The sequence below is a fragment of the Phodopus roborovskii genome, unplaced genomic scaffold (genome assembly GCF_943737965.1).
Source record: "Phodopus roborovskii unplaced genomic scaffold, PHOROB, whole genome shotgun sequence".
In the NCBI taxonomy this organism is placed as follows: domain Eukaryota; kingdom Metazoa; phylum Chordata; class Mammalia; order Rodentia; family Cricetidae; genus Phodopus; species Phodopus roborovskii.
The window spans coordinates 20324736-20344284 of NW_026126470.1; the positions used below are offsets into that span (position 1 = coordinate 20324736).

The window sequence follows — 19549 nt, forward strand, 5'->3', positions numbered from 1 at the left end:
CATTATAAGTAAAATAAATTTTATTTTGTGTATTAGTGCAATTTGATATACATACACATATACACACACACACACAGACACACCATGATATAAAAATAAACAAGCAGAAATTTGAAAATACTTCATTTAATTATATATTGAATTTCTTAATATTAAGTAGATTAATAATAGAATCTACCCAAGTCAGAGTTTGAGTTATTTTTTTCTACTCTGATGGTCAATACACGGAGAATATTTTAAATTCAGATACTTTAAAAAATATGACTAACTGAATCTCAACACTTATAGTTTAACTTTGAATTAGCCAGTGACCTATTATATTATTCTCAAAAGGCTGTCCCTTATAGAGTAAAGATTTTAAATATACTAGAAAACAAACCATTTTAATCATCTTAATAATGTGTCTAATAGACATGTTCAGGTTTCATATGGAACATCTTAATGGACTTGATAATCTAAGATAGAGAACTGCAATTGCTCTTTGTAAATGCCGTAATATCTCTGTGTTAGTGAAATTTCCCTACCATAATATTAGGAAGTTAAATGTCTGAAAAGTTTTTATAATATCACAGTAAATTTAAAAACTGTGACATTTTTGATTATTCCAAATTGAACCAGTACCCATTTGTGATTTATTCCTTTGATCTGTCTACATTATGTGTGATGAATGATATTTTTAGAACATTTCAAAACAATAAAGTAATTAGTAACTATTTTCTTCACAGAGACTTGTGGTGGTTAACTTTAAGCATTTTTCCCCACTACTTTTTTGTGTATGCATGTTAGGTGAAGTATTTTTGTTGACTGAAAGAAATTGCGGGAAGCTTTAGTGTTTATGAAAGTGTTCATGACCTAGATATTGAACTGGAAACTTTAAACTAATGTTTACACTATAATTGCTAAGCAGGATAAGTGCTATTTCTATGAATTCTAATTATAATATGATTAAATAGTTAATAATGTCAGATGAAGACAGAATAACTTATTTTAGTTGGGAAAAGACTTTAGGATTTATATTTTTAAATAGCAATTAGCATTTTCTGCACCACTTGAAAAATTTGTAAAATTAGCCCAAAATTTAGAAATACCAATGGCCAAAATTTGCTTTACAAAATATTTACAAGTTTATGAGCAATTCTTTATCTGGGCCGATACTTCAGCTGTCTCTTGGCTTACCAGTGAGAACTGAGCATATGAAACCATGTAAGCATTTGCTTCTCTAGAAATATCTGTCAACTGGACTTGTGTCTGCCTAAGGCAGTTTTAATATTTTGTGTGAAAATAACCCATATATTATGGCTTTAAAGCTTCAATTCTCACAGCTTAAATTCTAGTAATGTATTTCAGATGAAATGTTTGAAGTTTGCTTACATGGACCAGACGGAGTCCTTAATGTTGATTAAACAAAGATGAACATTTGTCTTAACATTTGTGTTTACTTTCAGTTTTGTACAATTTTCAGATTTCCAGTCTTCTATTGACATTCTTCTCTAAATTGCTGAAATTGTTACGCAATAGTAAATGTCAATGTGAAAACAAACATTCCAAATCGATTTTCACACATTTGTTTTTCTCTCTGCAGCAATTGGTGAGCCTGAGAGTATAGACTGGTATAACCCTCAAGGAGAGAAGGTCATTTCGTCACAGAGGGTTATGTTACAGAAGGAAGGGGTCAGGTCACGTCTAACCATCTATAATGCAAACATAGAAGATGCAGGGATATATCGCTGCCAAGCGACAGATGCCAAAGGACAGACACAGGAAGCCACAGTAGTTTTGGAAATTTACCGTAAGTTTGTGTGTTTGTGCTTTAGTTAATCTAAACAGCAGTTTCATTACAAAGGATTCAAACACAATAACTTATGCTTAAAAGTAGCAACTGGAACTCAGTAATAAATTTGAAAGGGATTGAAGGGCACATGGTTTTAAATACACACTTCAAATATCTTACTCTTTATAAATTTGTTTCATTGCTATAAAAATATAACATCTTAGAATAAAATCCAGACTATTCTATGGAAGGTCTTAATCGTTGGCCTTTTCTACCCTTGTTACATTAAATTTTTCTAGAAAAGATGTTAAAAGGGTATCTTATAGTGCTTGGTTATCAAATTTTAAAAAAATTGATAATTTATAGGCATAGATTTGAAAACATTTTTTTCATTACTTTTTGAACAATGAATAAAACTTGGTAATTTAATGACAACATTAAAAATGAGTCAATTTTGTTGTCAAACAATTCTTGTTTTTGAAAAGCTGTTTTTTGAACATAAATTTTTGTGCTCATTTATTAAGCCAAAACACTAACTGGTGTTTAATAAGTGTTGTTCTAAGTCTTACACTGTAAATAATCTAAATATATGCATGGCATATGTAAATGTAATGGAATTTCACAGAAAATAAATAAATGTGGGTTGAGAACTCAGAGAGTTGAAGTGGAAAGTTAATTTTTAGAACAACACATCACGGCAGTCAAGAAAGCTTAGGAGAATGAAAGCAAAACTATTCTTGGAGCACATTGGCATGATGCTGAGAATGTGAGATCACCATGTAAAAAGATTTAAAGGTCAAAATTCTGGTTACTTTAATAATCAGATGAGAACATATTGAGTTGAGTAAGTGATAAATCTTTAACAAGGGGTCTTATTCTCTTGACACAGAAAAACTCACCTTCAAAGAAGTGATGTCCCCTCAAGAATTCAAGCAAGGGGAGGATGCGGAAGTGGTTTGCAGGGTGAGCAGCTCGCCCGCCCCTGCTGTCAGCTGGCTGTATCACAACGAGGAAGTCACCACCATTCCAGACAGTTAGTATTTTGGTAACTCCTTAAATTATATGTTATCCATAACACTTCAAGCTTTTCAAATATGAAAGTATTGTGTTGTAGTAAAAGAAATATAAAATCTGACATGATGTCGTGTGCCAGTATTCACAGCACTTAAAAGGCTGACACGGGAGAGTTGTGATCCTACAGTTACTTATGCCACAGCAAGACTCTGATCCCGACAAACAAATAAGCAAACAACAAAAAAGGATGGCATAAATTTCACTTCAGGTTACAAAAAATTATTCTGTGACTTAAGAACTAGCTTAAGTTTCACTGTACTCTGATAGTTTAGCCTAATTATGTTCCTTTGTTGCATTTACTAAGATAGCAAAGAAAGACACGTGGTCAGCCATGATGTAATGTGTGGCAATCCCAACACTTGTCAGACTGGTGTTGAAAACTCAGGCGTTGAAGGTACCTCACAAGATTTCCAAAGCCAGCCTGCAAGATGTTTTTGTAAAAAGCAAAATACAACCAAGCAGATAACAAACAAGCAAGCAAGTAGACAAACAAACAAACAAAAAACCAGCCATGCTCAAAAGCTAAGATTTGTCAACAACAGAATTGTCAAGTGATTTATTACAGAAAGGCGAAAAGAGTTACTTTAAGTACTACTATAGGGAAATGTGTTCCTGCCTTCTATTTCTACCAGATATAACACACTGTAAAAAAAAAAAAAAAAAAAAAAAAAAAGAAGAAGAAGAAGAAGAAAAAAAGCAAATAAACTAGTGGACAGTGAGGCATCCATAATCTACTTGCTTTAATTCCAGTTCCATAAGAACCCCATACACAAGCAGAATACAATATCAGTTTGAAATATGCCTTATATTCTGTGATGTTCTCTCAAAGAAAGGGACACATTCTGAGAAAGATAAGTATGGATAATTGACAGAGGAGAATATTTGTTCAAATTGCCATCATGATTTTGATTCAGACTAAGGTAAAATTTGAGAATATGACATTTGAAATTGAAAGCATAATTTGCTTACATTATGCTACTTTACTATTGTGCATAGGGACATTTTCAATTTGGTATACTTTTCAATGCACCTGCATTACACAGAGGTACAAATAATTGTATCTTTTAGGGTATTTTCCATGTTAGATGATTCCATTATGTGTTTTGAAGAGATGAAATTTCTACAGCATAGAGTATAGAAAGTAGAATGTCTCTTTTAAGTATGTTTAGAGAATTTATCATAATTATATTTAATAGTCACTTTATATTTTAAGTTAAATTTCCCAAGCATAATATATTCAGCACTTGTCAGTTAATGGTAAACTCATATTTTTATTCTGATTTAATAAAAACATAATGTTCAGTTACTTCTTACTTTGCTATATATAAATCCTTCAAAATTTAACACAAATTATGTTAATAGTTTAGGCAAGGTGTTCTCTGCATTGTCCCCACAATGGGACAGGACATGAAGTTTTTTTTTTTTTTATAATAATTAAATGCAATGTCTACACACTTTCAGGTTATCAAGTGTCAGAGCTTACATTTACATGAGGTTGTTAGAAACCTTAATCACAAGAAGATTTAAAATGAGTAACAGTTTTAAAATGCGACTAGGAACACAGCCTTAAAACAAAGTCTGTTAAGAAATGTAATGCTGGTGGAGAATTGACAATGCTGTGGCATGGCAGATATGGTTTCCCAGCATCCTGCAATGGAATATGCAAATTGGGTATTCCCATCAGATTCTTCTCCCACCCTTTGTCGTGAAGCACTGAAGAGGGTTTCCGACTCCTGTGCTCTTACTGAAATATTCTATCGGTAGACAACGAATCAATGCATCCACTACAGCACTTTCTATATCCTGTAAACAGCGTATCAGGCATTCACAAATGTGTGCTACATAAACAAGTGACATATGTTGCTGGATATGTGGTTCTCAATCATGATGATTATTTTACTAATAGTTTATTCTGTTTTTAAAGATGAGAACAAGTTTTACCAAAATTATACGTATTTGCCTTTTGCCTAGAAAAAATTAGTATCCACAAACCAGTTTTCAGAAGATTGAAAGTTGGAAAATATTGCTGGGTTATATAACATGAAATGAAAATAAAATAATGATAAGTGTAAAGCTCAAAATTTTCTAATTCAGGAACATTGAAATCAGATTCTAAACATTTAATATTCAAGTAATTTACTTATTTAGATTTATAGGAATATTTTTTTTTGTTTTGCATCTGGCATGCTGTGTCTTTTATAGCTACTGTAACAAAATTAGATTTATAACTGAAAAACTGTATGGATTTTAAGTTAAGTAGAAGATCTGGGAGTATTCTTTGCTAATGTGTCATGAGTTACTGCTTTGGCAGTCAAAGCCAGATATTGAAGGCCTCTGGGTATCTGTTTCATTTCCACGTGATAGGTGCTGACTATCATACCCAACATAACACTACATGAGGATAGTTTAAGTAGGCTTTCCCCTTGTTTCTCTATAGGAGACCTATCTGCTAAAGACAGTCATGCAGTAAGTTCCGATGAGGTATTGTTTCATCAGTTAGAGGTTTCTGATTCGGGGCTATAGAGATATTCCTCAACATGGCCTAATTTGAAAACTGGCTCATCAACTTTGTAATTACTTTAGCCAGCATCTAAATACAGTGCTCTTTGGTATCTGAATTATAGAAAAGTATCTCTTTAAATAAAAGTTCATGTAACTATCTTACAGTATAGAAGAATGAACATTGCTTTGTTGTTAGAAGACAATTCTGTTGTCTTCAAAATATTGATAGTCTAGAGGAATATGAAAGTAAATATCATTAAAAGCAAGGTATACAAAAATCTAGGAAAGGAAAGTTACAATGTCCTTGTGTTAAAGAGACACGGTGCTCAAGAGAACTAGTGTTAGATGGATCTCAAAGATACCTGTCAGTCGAAATATGTCACTTTAGGAAAACACAGATATTAGTCTCCTCATGCAAGGACCTTGCATGGCAGAAAACTCACATGCAATATTGTAGGAATCAAATGAAGCGCAGTTACATCATGAGAAACTGTTGTATGTCAAAATTCCTGGAACATCGTGAACAAATTTTTATCCATAACTAGTAGGGAAACAACTACAGAAAAATCCAGGATACTCTCGAAGTGAATTCTGTAAACCAAGAAGTTTTACTGGGATTAGTTACCTGCGGATGAAAAGTGACTTACAGGAGCAGAAATGAGTGGAAGTTATATGCATCATCAGAAGTTAATCGCGGCACAGATTTCAGACAGCCAACAGGTTAGACAGTGCCTCTTCTGTAGAGCTATCTAGTCTAAGGGAACCTCTCAGCATTTCTTATTGATTAAGCAGGACATGGAAGGAAAGAACAAAGTGAATTTGACAGTTCCAGGGACTTCCTGATGTTTTTGACTTGTTTACATTCTGGATCTTAGAGTACTTTCCTGTAAGATGGATAATTTCTCCTCCTTTTGGAACACCCAAGGAGTTTTTTTTTTTTTTTTTTTTTAATATATATAATAGTTTTGTTTTAAATTTGAAACAAGCTTGTTTTATAAGTCAATACCAGTTCCTGAACCCTCTCATCCTCCCCTGCCCCCCCCACACACCAACCACCATCCCATCCCCTTTCTGCTCCTCAGGGAGAGGGAGGCCTTCCATGGGTTGTCTTCAAAGTCTGTCATATCATTTGGGGCAGGGCATAGGCCCTCCACCATTTGTCTAGGCTGAGGCTCCCAAAGTCTATTCGTATACTAGGGATAAATATTGACCCACTACCTGAGGCCCCACAGAATGCCCAGTTCTCCCAACACCATATTCAGGGAATCTGACTCAATCATATGGTGCTTTCTCAGCTATCAGACTGGAATCCATGAGATCCCACTTGCTCAGGTCAGCAGTTTCTTTGAGGTGCTCCAGCCTGGTCTTGACCTCTTTGCTCATCACTCCTGCCTTTCTCCACCTTGATCCCAGGAGTACTGCTCAGTGTTAGCTGTGGGTGTCTGCTTCTGCTTCCATCAGCTACTGGAACAAGGCTCTAGGATGGCATATAAGGTAGTCATCAGTCTCATTGGCGGGGAAGGGCATTTAAGGTAGTCTCTCCTCTATTGCTTAGATTATTAGTAGGATTCATCCTTGTAGATCTCTGGACATTTCCCTAGTGCCAGATTTCTCTTCAAACCTATAATGACTCCTTCTATTTTGGTATCTCTTTTCTTGCTCTCCCCTATTCTTTCCTGGATTCAGTATTCCTGCTCCCTCATGGCCATCTCTCCCCTCCTCTTTATGTTATCTTCCTTCCACCCCCCCCATGCTCCCAATTTGCTTGGAAGGCCTTGTCCCTTTACCTTTCCCAGGTGACTATGTAAGTTTCTCTTAGGGTCCTCCTTGGTCCCTAGTTTCTATGGTGGTATGGAGCGTAGGATGGTAATTCTTTGCCATATGTCTGAAAACTACATATGAGTGAGTACATGGCATGTATGACTTTTTGGGACTGGGTTACCTCACTCAGGATGGTTTCTTCTAAGTCTTAAGGCAATTCCCTCAAAAGTACGTATTTTATAGAAGAGGTGAAACAATTACTACACATCAGGAACCTGAAATCAGCTGAGCCTGATTTGAACTTTCATATGTATACAAACTGAGTGTTTATGCAATGGCCCAGGAATTGTTGACCAATGACCAAGGAACCTGGAGAAGAGAGACAATCAAAGTCTTTAGCCTTTTGCCATTTATAATAAAGGTCATGGAGATTTCTCAGAGGTGCTATTATTGACATGTATCGATACAGGCACTGACATGATCTAATGTATTTAAAAGCATGCTCCTAGTTCAGCAAATTGAATGACTCGGATGAGGATCAAGGCAAATCTTCAAACCTGGGTTTTTTTTTTCATGTCCTTAAGGAATAACTACTGAGGGAGATGATGTTAGATATGATTAATGATAGGGTAGTATCACATAGATATTTGGTGGTTATGCAGACATAAGTACATGGAGCTATGAAGGTTGATTTATTGCATACCTTACACAAAGTGTCCAATGACTTGTGATTCTGCCCTGAGTTCCATGTAAGATAATAAACAGAATTGTGTACATTCTGTGGTTGATGTGCCTACAGCACTCCTAAGTATTGTTCCACAGTGAATAGGGATTATGAAATCTGGAAGAAATTTCTCAGTTATTAAAATGTAAGTTTTGAAACACGTCATAATAGCAATGACAAAGAATGACACATATACAATAAGTAAAAAAGAGGAAAAAAAGACTGAGAAGTTTAATAATTAAAAGTTAAAATGATGTATATTTTTATTGGTTGCTATTTAATTTATATTATTCTAATTTTGATCATTAAATTTGAAATTATTTGCAACTGATAAAAGGACTCTTGAACTTTTTCAGACTCATAGTTACCTGTGACTTTTTGAAGCAGACTTTTTTAGCATATTCATTTCAGTGATGCACTTTATTTTTGTAGTTTTACAATAACTACACATAGGAATGTTACATGTCATTTCCACAAAGGTTGTTCTTATTATTCGGCAGTTTTATAGATATAAATATATAAAATAACATGCATTTATGAAATTATACCTTTAGAATTTGAATAGTTTCTATTACATTATAGAAATAATTAATTAAAAGATAATTTAAAAGAGACAATTTTATAATCAGAAAAATAAAATACTGGTCAATTACCCTAAAAGATATATGTCTATATCTTTTCATTTTCAATTAAAATAAGACCATGTCTATTAAAACATAGTTCCTTTTTACAGTTTTTCTTACAGCTAGTAATATAATGTAATTTAAGAATTTCACATTTATAGGATGTTACAAGTTTTTCTGAAGCTGGACAACACAATACAATCACATGATATGATCAGAAGCATTCTCTCCTTGAATGTCCTTAAATATAATTATTTCTTTAAAAAACCATTTATTAAAATATAATGACATTATTTCCCCTACTCTCTCCTCCTCCAATCCTTTACATACCACTGTTCATTTGCTCACAAAATCATACTTCTTTTTTAATGATTAATTGCTATTACTGTTACATATATATATATATATATATATATATATATATTAAGTAAATATGTATTAAGTAAATATATATTAAGTAAATATACCAACACAACCTTTGGAGTCTGTTTACTGTTGCAAATGCATACACACAGGAATGACAATTTTGATTTGGGTAAACAAATGAGGCCTTGTCTCATGGGAGATCTAATTCTCCATCTCTAAGTGGTTGATAATTTTCTGTAGCTTTCAATCTAGTCTACCTTGAAGTTTTCTGAATCAATGATCGCACATTAGCTAGCATTGCATTTTTCCACATCTTAAAAATAATTATATCTTATTCTAGTGTACAGCCATAAAATTTGATAGAATATATTGAAATTTACTTTGGATCCTCACAAGTCTTCCAAACATCCAAGGCATTTTGGAAGTTTGTGAATTTGTACATTACAGGCTCCTCTCCCCAGCCTAGTTTCCTATGGTGAAGAAATTTCATGTTTCAATTTTGACTTAACTGGGGAAGCGTCTGTACGAACTTATGTCTCCTTAGGTTAAAACAAAAGAAATAAACATAATGAGATTTTTTAAAAAGTGTATTCTTTATATTTAAAGGCACACCTATCTTCATAATTGTGTTCTTTGTGAGGCAACCTCTTAATCTACCCATTTCCATCTCATACAAGTACTTTTATGTAACAACTGACCACTTGCTTGCCTCTTTTAATAATTGTCTAAGAATAATATTTTGTTTATTTTCACTCTAAATACCTTTCCATATCATTAAAAAAAAGATGGCAAATTATATAACACCTGTATTTGACTAGGTGTGGATAATAATAGTTTTTCTTTTTTTCTTACCTTCACAACATCCATTTTTTATTTAGCATGGATTTACTTCAGGACTCCCAGGTGAAAACTTTATTTTCGTTTTCCTTTATTTTTGACAAATGTCTGATGTGATTACCATGCATCTCTATTAAACCAGGATTAGAGAAAAATCAATATACATGGTTCAGACAAAAACAGTAGCTTCTTGATATAAATGTTTTAGCAAATTTCTTCTCTGTACTAAAGGAAATTCTATTTGATGCAAATATTCTACTTTAAAATATCTACTTTAGTAAGCAAAATATTAAATAACATGCCTAGTCTAAAACAGTTGTTCAGTGCTATATATGGATTTATTAATGCATGAAACATAAGGTATATACTGTGCAAGATGAAATTCTCAGACAAAAATAGTGAAATTTTGTTTAAAGTTCTTAACACAGTACTAGACAGGAAAGCATCATTTACATAGTAATAAAAGCCTTGGTATCACAAAATGTTATTTGATAATGCTGTTAAATAGAGATGATGACTAGGTGTCTCAGATAATTATAATATCACTTCATAGCACTTTTGCACTTGGAGTGATTCTCAGTGATTAAGAGTAAGTGTTGTGGGAAACCCAGGTTCAAGTCCCAAGCCCTACATGTTAGCTGACAATCATCTGTAACCTCAGTTTCAGAGGATCCAACAGGCATCCACCTGATCACATACATGCAGGCAGGTAAACCTTTAATACACATAACGTAATTTTAAAAAAATATGAATACTATTTTTAGCAATATGTCAAATAACATATGCCTTTTCAGCCTACCTTTGCTCATATATGAACAGACAAAATTGAACCTTGAAATAAAAATTGATGCCTGTATCTGATATTCATAAAGAAGATTAATTTGTAATTTGCAAAAAAATACTTAAATAAATTCAAGGCATAACGATTTTTATATCCTTTATGTGGTGTGCACATTAGTGTGTCATTTGGCTGCCTTTTCAGGTCATAGAAAAATTGGCAGTTTAATTATTCTTGGGGAGGGATGTTCAATAAATTTTGTAACTATTTTCCACAGCCAAGTGGCTGTTTGCACTTAAAAGTTGTCAGGTCAGCAATATCTAAACTCCTTGCATTGTTCTTTTGTATACTCTCTCTGCATTCAGAGACCCAAGGATAAAATAATAGCCTAACCATTTTATGTGGATATAAAGTCTTGAATGTATTTTAAAGAGGGGATATAACAAGGCAGGGGTAGAGTAGAAAACTTGAAGTTGTGAAATTACATTTTACTTTCAGATTTGGATTTTGGCTGATGAAAAGTTGGATGGTGACAGAAAAGTGCTGTAGTTTAACTCTTAGATATTCAGAGTCCTCTGGACCCTGTGTCAATTACTGATGTCATTTCCTCTCCTTTGCTTGTGTTTCAGATCGGTTTGCTGTGCTTGCAAATAATAACTTGCAGATTCTCAACATCAATAAAAGTGATGAAGGTATATACAGATGTGAAGGAAGAGTGGAGGCTAGGGGAGAGATTGACTTCCGGGATATCATTGTTATTGTTAACGGTAAGTCACAAATTATGTGTGCACATTCTGCTGTGTATTTCAGTAGTGTTTGTTAGAAGGGGAACTAAAATCAGCAATGAATACATCCATAGCCAATGTTGTCTATGCTTTTAAGAATCCCCCAACTTTATTAACAGTATTTGTTGTAATGAATTTCAACTACAGACCCAACCTGAGATACCCTCACTTTTCATTATGTTACTTATTTTTTATTGGGTACGCAGCTAAAAGAACACAAATCGGAACATATTAACATCTCTTATTAGAATATAACTGAAATTTTAATGAAGTATGTATCACTTAATTTTTCATTGTTTGCATTCCCTAACTTTAATAATTGAGTTAATATTTTACTTTATAGTGAACAGTATTGCTTTAAATCTTCAAATTCCTCACATGAATTCCTCACTAAAAGTAGAATCTTAAGCTCTGTCTTTCTATTCTTGTTTTTTAAGAGTCTATGACAAGGTAATAAAGGAGGTCTTTCCAGGCTCAAAAAGTCATACAGATGTCTCTCTTGTCTGTGTCTGATTGATGACCCATGGCCAGTTGCTTTTCTCTTTCCTATACAGACTCAGCCAAAAACTCTGATCTTCTCTGGGTGAACAGTGCTAATTAACATTGTTTTCCCTTTAGAGCCACAAAGGCCCATACTTTAAAGTCACTGGAACTTCTTTTCTCTAAAATAAGTGTCCACAAATTCCAGTATTGATTGCTTCTGCTTGTGGTGGTGCTGCTGGATCACGTCAAAGCGACACATTGACCAACGCCCCAAGAGAGCTGTGATTTTCTCTTACATGCTCTTTGACATAGCCAGGAAATTCTTTCTACTCCAATCTTATTGACTCATCTTCCTTTCATTGGTGTCTTCTAAACCTTGAGTTTCTCAGAAAGATTTCCCTGGGCGTCTCTCTGTTTCGGTTCTCTGAGTGTGCCTGACCGCTCATAGATTTTCTAGTGGAAAGTTTGAGACTTCAAAAGAGTAAAAACAAATAAATAAAATGTGACCTTTACACACGTTATCTTCTCAAATTACAAATCTGCCTTGTTGTATTACTATTTTCCAATTAATCCTCCAGTTTCTCATTTATTCGTTACCAATTTTGCCTTACTATTCTGGCCTTTATCTTGATCTTCTTTTATTAGTCTCTGCATGACATGATTATATATTTCATCAACCTGTCAACCATACTGAAAAAAAAAAAAAGAAAAGGAGCTTTTATACAGGTACAGAGACATAATTCTTATCAAATAAAATAATATTTCTGAGAAATGAAATTTGTAATTTGTTTTTTCATACAAAGTCATGAAAATGCAGTATCAACTATTTATTTCTTCATCTCACATTTATTTTTAAACTAGAAATTATTTTCCTGGGGGCTTCTAAACAGTTTATTCCTTTTCCCATGACTGATTATTTATTGTAATGTTTCTGATCTCATGAAATTATTTTTTAAAATTCAAACATCACACATTTTACTTTGGTTTCAAAATTGCTTTTTTCTTTTCTAAATTAATTAAATAGCTATATGCATAATTTTTTTATTTCCTTGTATGTTATGTTTGGACTTATAAGAGATCTAAGATCACATTGTGTTTGCTAAAACACTTAGATTTTTATTTCACAATCAATTTTAACCAAATGTTAAGCTCCACTATTGTTTTAAAGATGTAATGATTTCCAAATAGCTGTACTGAATAATCCCAGGAAAATTTCTAAATTATAAATACCACCAATGTAGCTGGAAAAAGGATGGTCCCTTGCTAGTCAAAAGAAATCTAATCATGTGTGATTTATTAGAAATTGGAAAAACAAGTCATGGGTATGAGAGAACAGTAAAGCTACTGTGACTAAAATACATTACTTGGGGGAGTGTAAAGACAATGGTGGCAATGGATGGATTAGGGATTAGGTTAGATATAGCTGGAAACAGAGTCAAGCCGTGAAAGACTCTGGGTATGTCCATAAAATACTTGCCTTCTATGAGACAATTATGCATTCCTTTGAGGAGAAGGAATTGGAAGGATAAAAAACTCTCGATAGGAGGGAGGGAAGAAGGGAGGGAGGGAATTGCAGTCAGTAATTGGAACCCATACCAATGGAGCAGAAAACGAATGTGAAAGGATATAATGAAGCATGTCATGTGACACCTGACAGCAATGAAAGGTCATTTCCAGATGCCTGGTGCAGGGGTCTTGGTTCCCAGCATAGCACAAGACAACAGAGTCTAATAAGGTGTGAATTTAAACATTTCTGCTCAATTTGGCAATTACGCCCTTGTAAGAGATATTAAAGTGTCATTTATGTAGCTTAGACTGAATGAATTCACCATGAATGCACATGAACATTCATTGGAGAGGAGAGTTAGTGATTCCATTCCTTTTCTGACTATATCTCACTGAATAGCCTACAAAACAATACCAAAAATACATTAATAGAAGTGTATGGAATGAGATAACTACCTCTTTCATAAAGTCTTAAATCTAAAACTGGATAATTATGGTACGCATATGCACAAATCATACATATACTCTTTAAAATGAAGCCAGTGTTAGTTCCCTTGTCTTTATCAAAATAACTCTGTCCTGACAGATTTCCATCTTCCCATCACTACTCTGAAATGCCCTTAGATACTAAAGAAAGGAAGATATAAATTTAAAAATTTAAAATCAGTATAACATTATTTCTATAAAAGTTATGCTCCTTATTTCCTAAATCCTTTGTAAATTTATGAAAATGTTCTACTAAGCACACATTTAACTTCGGTCTAATGGAGATGAGAACAATTGTGGTGGATGAAAATAATCTAGAAACAGAACTTTAAGGCAATTTTATGTTACCCTTCTTTCAAATGCCACAATCAACAGTAAATGATAATGGCTAGATACATTTGTCAAAGTGAGTGTCCAGCTGTAGAGCAAAATTTTCATCGATGTTCTTTGAGTTGTGACCTCTGTATTTCTACCTGTCCCATCTCATTTCTGTAGGGCAAGAAAATGAGGAACACCACTTTATGTTACACTGAAGGAAACCTACAATTTTCTGTATAACTTGTATGAAATGTCAAAGAACCCAAGCATCAATAAATAGAAAATGTAATATTTCATACAAGTTAGCAGGCCATGGATTGAAGGGGCATTGTAGGATTTGAGGCTTCGCACAATGAAACAAGCCTCAGACAGGCTACTGGAGAAGGTGAAGCCCATTTATGTTTTGGAGTTGCCAATATAATGAGACTACCACTAAGAACAGTAGCAGTGAGGTAGAGACAGCTAGAGCCTAGAAGATAAATTGTGTGTGCTGCAGAGAGTGGAGATCCAAAAGTGACCTGAGCCTTTTGGAGGACTGAGGAAGATAGTGAGTTGGTCCCAGACAATTGGACACTGAACTACTTCAGGTTTTGAAGTTAGATGTTACTTTGTTCATTTGTGACTATGCATGGGATCATCCCTCCTGAAGGAATAAAATGTTACTTATTTTTTGAATTTTCAGGATCTCTCAGTTGAGAGACTTAAATTTAAAAAGAATTTGGATTTTAAACAGACTGAATTTTTAAAGGTGTAGGAATTTTAAAATCTTGTACATCTTATACAGTGATGTGTAAGAATTAAGGTTTTTCCTGCAGGCCTGTACCCACCATGGCACCAGCCCCAATTAACAGAGACTCTGTATTTGATATAACGCTGTTGGCAAGGTACTAGTTTCTTATCTTCTAGCTCTGTCTTAAATATTAATCCATTTATATTAATCTAAGTATTTCCACGGGGTCTCATCTTACCGGAGAGTGGGACCGGACCTCTGTTCTCCAGTCTCTCCATGTTGACTTCTCCCTACAACTTTCTCTCTCCTCCTTGTCTCCTAGTCCTGTCAATCTTGCTTTCCTATTGGCCAACAGTGCTTTTATTCATTAACCAGTATGAGAAACATATTTACAGACTGACATCTCACATCCATGATGTTAATATGTTTAAGATCCCGGTATGTGTAAGAGAGGAAAAGTTGTGGCAATGTGTATATGTTCATGTATGTTAACCTAACAAGGGGTTAGTTATGTTGGATAGTTTTATCTCAACTTGACAAAAGGTAGAGTAAAAGGAAGAAAGTGTACCTCAATTTTGCAAATCCATCAATAAAGTCCAGCTATAAGGTACTTTCTTAATTGGCGTTTGGTGAGAGAGGAAGCATCTGTTGTGCTATGTTCCATAAGTAAACAGGCAAACCAGTTAGCATCACCCCTCTGTTATGAGTAGGTTTTTTTCCACTCCGGTCTGGTCCCACTACAGCACCAACGCCAAATAACACACAGAGACTCTGTATTTGATATAATTCTCTTGGCCAGTTACTAGTTTCTAATGGCTAATATTTAAGACATTAAATATTAATCCCTTTCCATTAATCTAAGTACTTCCACATGGTCTCATCTTACCGGAGAGAGGGGCTGGTGTTCTCTCTGTCAGTCCACCATCTTGGTTATCCTCTCTCCTACTTCCTCTCTACAGCTAGTCTCCTAGTCCTGCCTATCTTGCTTTGCTATTGGCCAACAGTGCTTTATTCATTAATCAATAAGAGGAACATATTTGCAGAATGACATCTCCCATCATCCTCCCTGACCTTTGCATCAGCTTCTTGCCCAGTTTGAATACTTATCCTAACATCCTTTTATGATGAACTATGGAGGGTAAGTGTAAGCCAAATAAACCATATCCTCCACAATTTCCCTTTGGTCATGGTATTTCATCTAACTAAGACATCACTTTATAATTTTATTAGTCTATGAGAAGAAGACAGCATATTCTCACTTCTGGAACAAGTGTCCCATCTGAGCTCCTCTAATTTTCTTCTACTGGTCAAGTACAGATGGGCTTTTGTAGTTGGAGATATTGTAATAATTAGGATGGTAAATACAACCTGGGCTTGTCATTTATTGAAGGACTAACTACAGCTAACAAAAATAAAATCTTATAAGACACAAAAATATTCTCTTTTTGTGCCATGTAAATGAATCAATAGGAGAAAAATAACAATAAAAGTGTGAACAACAGTCTATTAATGAAATGCACCAGAGAATTGATCTTAAAGTTAGCTGAAGATACATTCATGTATCCTACGCTTCAAATTTGCTGAAACAAATGGCTTTTCAAATGGCTGCCAGACACATCATTCTAAACGATGGCTGGAATTCCTCTAAAAAAATTGGTGTTGTTGCTTGATGTCATCTTGTTAAGTAAAAGGATAATTATCTAACATATGCATGCCTAAGCAAAGGGGATTCACTTTAGTTTAAAATAAACAGAAAATATATCAAGTTTGCATAGCATTTTTTCCCTGGACTAGTTTGTTATTTTTACAATTATTTTTCACTTTATGCTTGATTCTTTGCTGTGGCCTGTGCTCCCAACCCCCTCATAACATGCCTTTCTTTCTCTGTTTACTCCTTGTCCATCTTCCTCTTAGTGTTTGTTCCTCTCAATCTTCATCTGCCTTCTTCTTTCCCAATCCCTGCCTTCTCTTTACTGTCTATTTTTCCTCCTCTCCTCCATCTTATACATTTAAGTTTCTCTTCCTTTCTCTTTTAAGACTAAGACAATACCATTTGTCCTCTTGTATTTAGCCCGAGCTTCATCTCTAGCAATCTATTCATCCTTTTTCTTACTAATTTTATAATGTTCTCCTCACAAGTTCTCATTCTACTAATGGTACATCTTTTTCTTTTTTCTTTCCTGAAGACAAACTGATTGAAATTGCTGCTCACACTCCCATAGCGTATACACATTTACAAGTTTTATTTGAAAGGAAAGGATAGTGTGTAGCAAGTAGAAACTGTGCGAGACTCTCAGGGGCTCAATTTGTGCACAACATGCCTTGTCTTCACTGTCAACCAACACATTGGAGTGCAGCAGCTCACTGAAATTCTTACTGAACTTCAAACTGAACTAAGGGATTGATTAGGACAGATGAAAAATGCCAGAGATGGTAATGATTTCAGGGCTTGCTAAGGGAATTAGGGAATTTTCATGTGCATCACATATTCCAAGGGTTTTATTATATCTAAAAATCAAGTGGTAACCTTTCCAGAATCTATGTTAGCACTGAAATTCTCCAACTGAATTGTAAACCAATTCTGTCTATACATCTGTGGCAGTGAATATTTCAACTGACTTGAAATTAATTATTATATAAATATTCCCATAGATTTGGTTATGATTTGAAATTAGACCATTTTGCTCCATTCTAAATGTATTTTCTAAAATCCCAGAGTAGATCACCTGAGGTCAGCTGCTGGTCCATGGACTCTGCTCCATAGTTAGGGAGCCTGCATTGGACTGACCTAGGCCTTCTGCATGTCTATGGCACTTGCGTAGTTTGGTCTAGTTTTAAAACTTCTAGCAGTGAGACCACAACCTATACCTGGCCCTTGGCTGGATTTTGGGACCATATTCCCCATGCTGGATTATCTTACCCAACCTTTGTACAAGGGGAGAAGGTTGGTTCTGCCTCAACCTCAGTGCAATGCTTTGTTCAGCCTGTAGAGGAATGGATGGAAAGGGGGTAGACAGGAGTTAGGGGAAAGAACAAGAGGAGAAAAACCAGGGGAAACCATGAAATAATAGTAAATAAAATAAAATTATAAATATCACATAATAGAAATATCTCATCTTCACTATTATTATCTGATATTATCAAATGCACTGCTTTTCCTTAATGAACTTTATATTAAAATCCAGTACTAATTATATGATCATGTTTCTGTCACTGACGCATTGTATTGATAACCAACCACATGTTGGTTATCATTTCCAAAACTTGAGTATATAGTAATAGGCTTTATGCCAAAACAGGAATGAAAAATGATTGTTCTGACATTGATGGTTGTTCACAATTCAGAAATATTTATCAAAAATAACTGACTATATATGCTTTAATCATTTAAAGCAGTGATCTAGATTTCAAATGAAATTTTAACATAGTTTTGTTTATGCCCATCATTGGATAAAATGAATGTATTAAATTCTGTATATATTGAGGTCTAAAAAGACATTTTTATTAAATGTCAAGTTGATCCATCTCTATCAATAAGAAAATAAATTTTATTATAAGTAATCATAACATAACCAATATTATTGAAACTTGAGATGATTTAAGTTTATATTACATAGGAAGGAGAACATAAAACTTTAATGAGTTAAGAATGAATATAGATATGATTTCATACAGACCTGACATGACTACTGGGATGTAATCACTTTTTCCAGATTTCCATGGAAGTTTATATTAATGGATTAACTTAATTCATAGCCTACACTGCGCTGACATCACATTTCACAACATGTTTTTATGTGAGATTAATTATAAAAAAATGACAAAAATGAAAATCAAAGCAGCAGGATAATTGTTTCCTTATCAAAGAAAGATTAATTATAATAATTTAAAATGAAAAATTCTATGTCCTCCATGTGTAATATGAATAGGCTTTACAATTGTGATTTCTGGGTCATTTAACATTTTTGTTCATTTGTTTTCAATGTTTATATATAATAAAAAAAAGTCTTGTGCTATTGCACACATCAGATGACCTGAAGATAATATGATTTTTTTCTTTGTTCATAGGCAGATGTTATAACACGTAGGTGTTAATTATTCACTCATCTTGTCATAATGGACTGGGATACATTATGTGATTTTCTAGAGTGGTCACAAATTGTAAAGTGTAAAAATAAGGTAATAATGGGACTAGAGTGCTGGCTTAGTGGTTCTGATCACTGGCTGTTCTTTCAGAGGACTCTCTGCATTCCCTAGCACCCACATGATCGCTTACAATCTTCTTCACCTTCATTCCAAAGATGTCCAGTGTGGCCCTATGGCCTATGTGTGAAACTGAATTAGTACATATTTATTCCTAAAAGAATGAGAAACAACATCCTTGGGACTTTTGATGTCTGCTCTATTTGAAAAGCCTACTTAGAGTTTACATTTATAGCTCTAAATAAAATACAAACTAAATAATATTTGTGTTGATAATCCCATTAACAAAAATGGAAATCTAAGGAAGTGTCAAAATTATATTGATGGGACAGAGACATGGCTCAGTGGAAAAGTTTTCTTACCACCAACCCTGATGACATCAATTTGGTCCCTGAGATACACACAAGTGGAAGAAGAAATCTGACTCTCCTTGGTTGTTTGTTAATATCCACTCTCACTCCATGGCATGAGTGTGTATGTAAGCATACATATACAAATACATAAATGTAATAAAATAAAAACTATTGTGAAAACTGTGAGGTATGAATTTAGATTATAGTATGACAAAAATGGGAGATTAAAAAAAAACTAGCCAATTATAA

The 19549-nt window shown here is 34.0% G+C and overlaps 1 protein-coding gene across 1 annotated transcript in view; it reads left to right on the forward strand.

Moving 5' to 3' along the window:
• Positions 1 to 19549, forward strand: part of Ncam2 (neural cell adhesion molecule 2) — a 343990-nt gene that overhangs the window by 203997 nt on the left and 120444 nt on the right. Inside the window, exons 3-5 of the mRNA XM_051191784.1 lie at positions 1583 to 1789; positions 2661 to 2804; positions 11066 to 11203. Of these exons, the coding sequence (XP_051047741.1) occupies positions 1583 to 1789; positions 2661 to 2804; positions 11066 to 11203 (489 nt within the window). The remainder of the gene's footprint in view (positions 1 to 1582; positions 1790 to 2660; positions 2805 to 11065; positions 11204 to 19549) is intronic.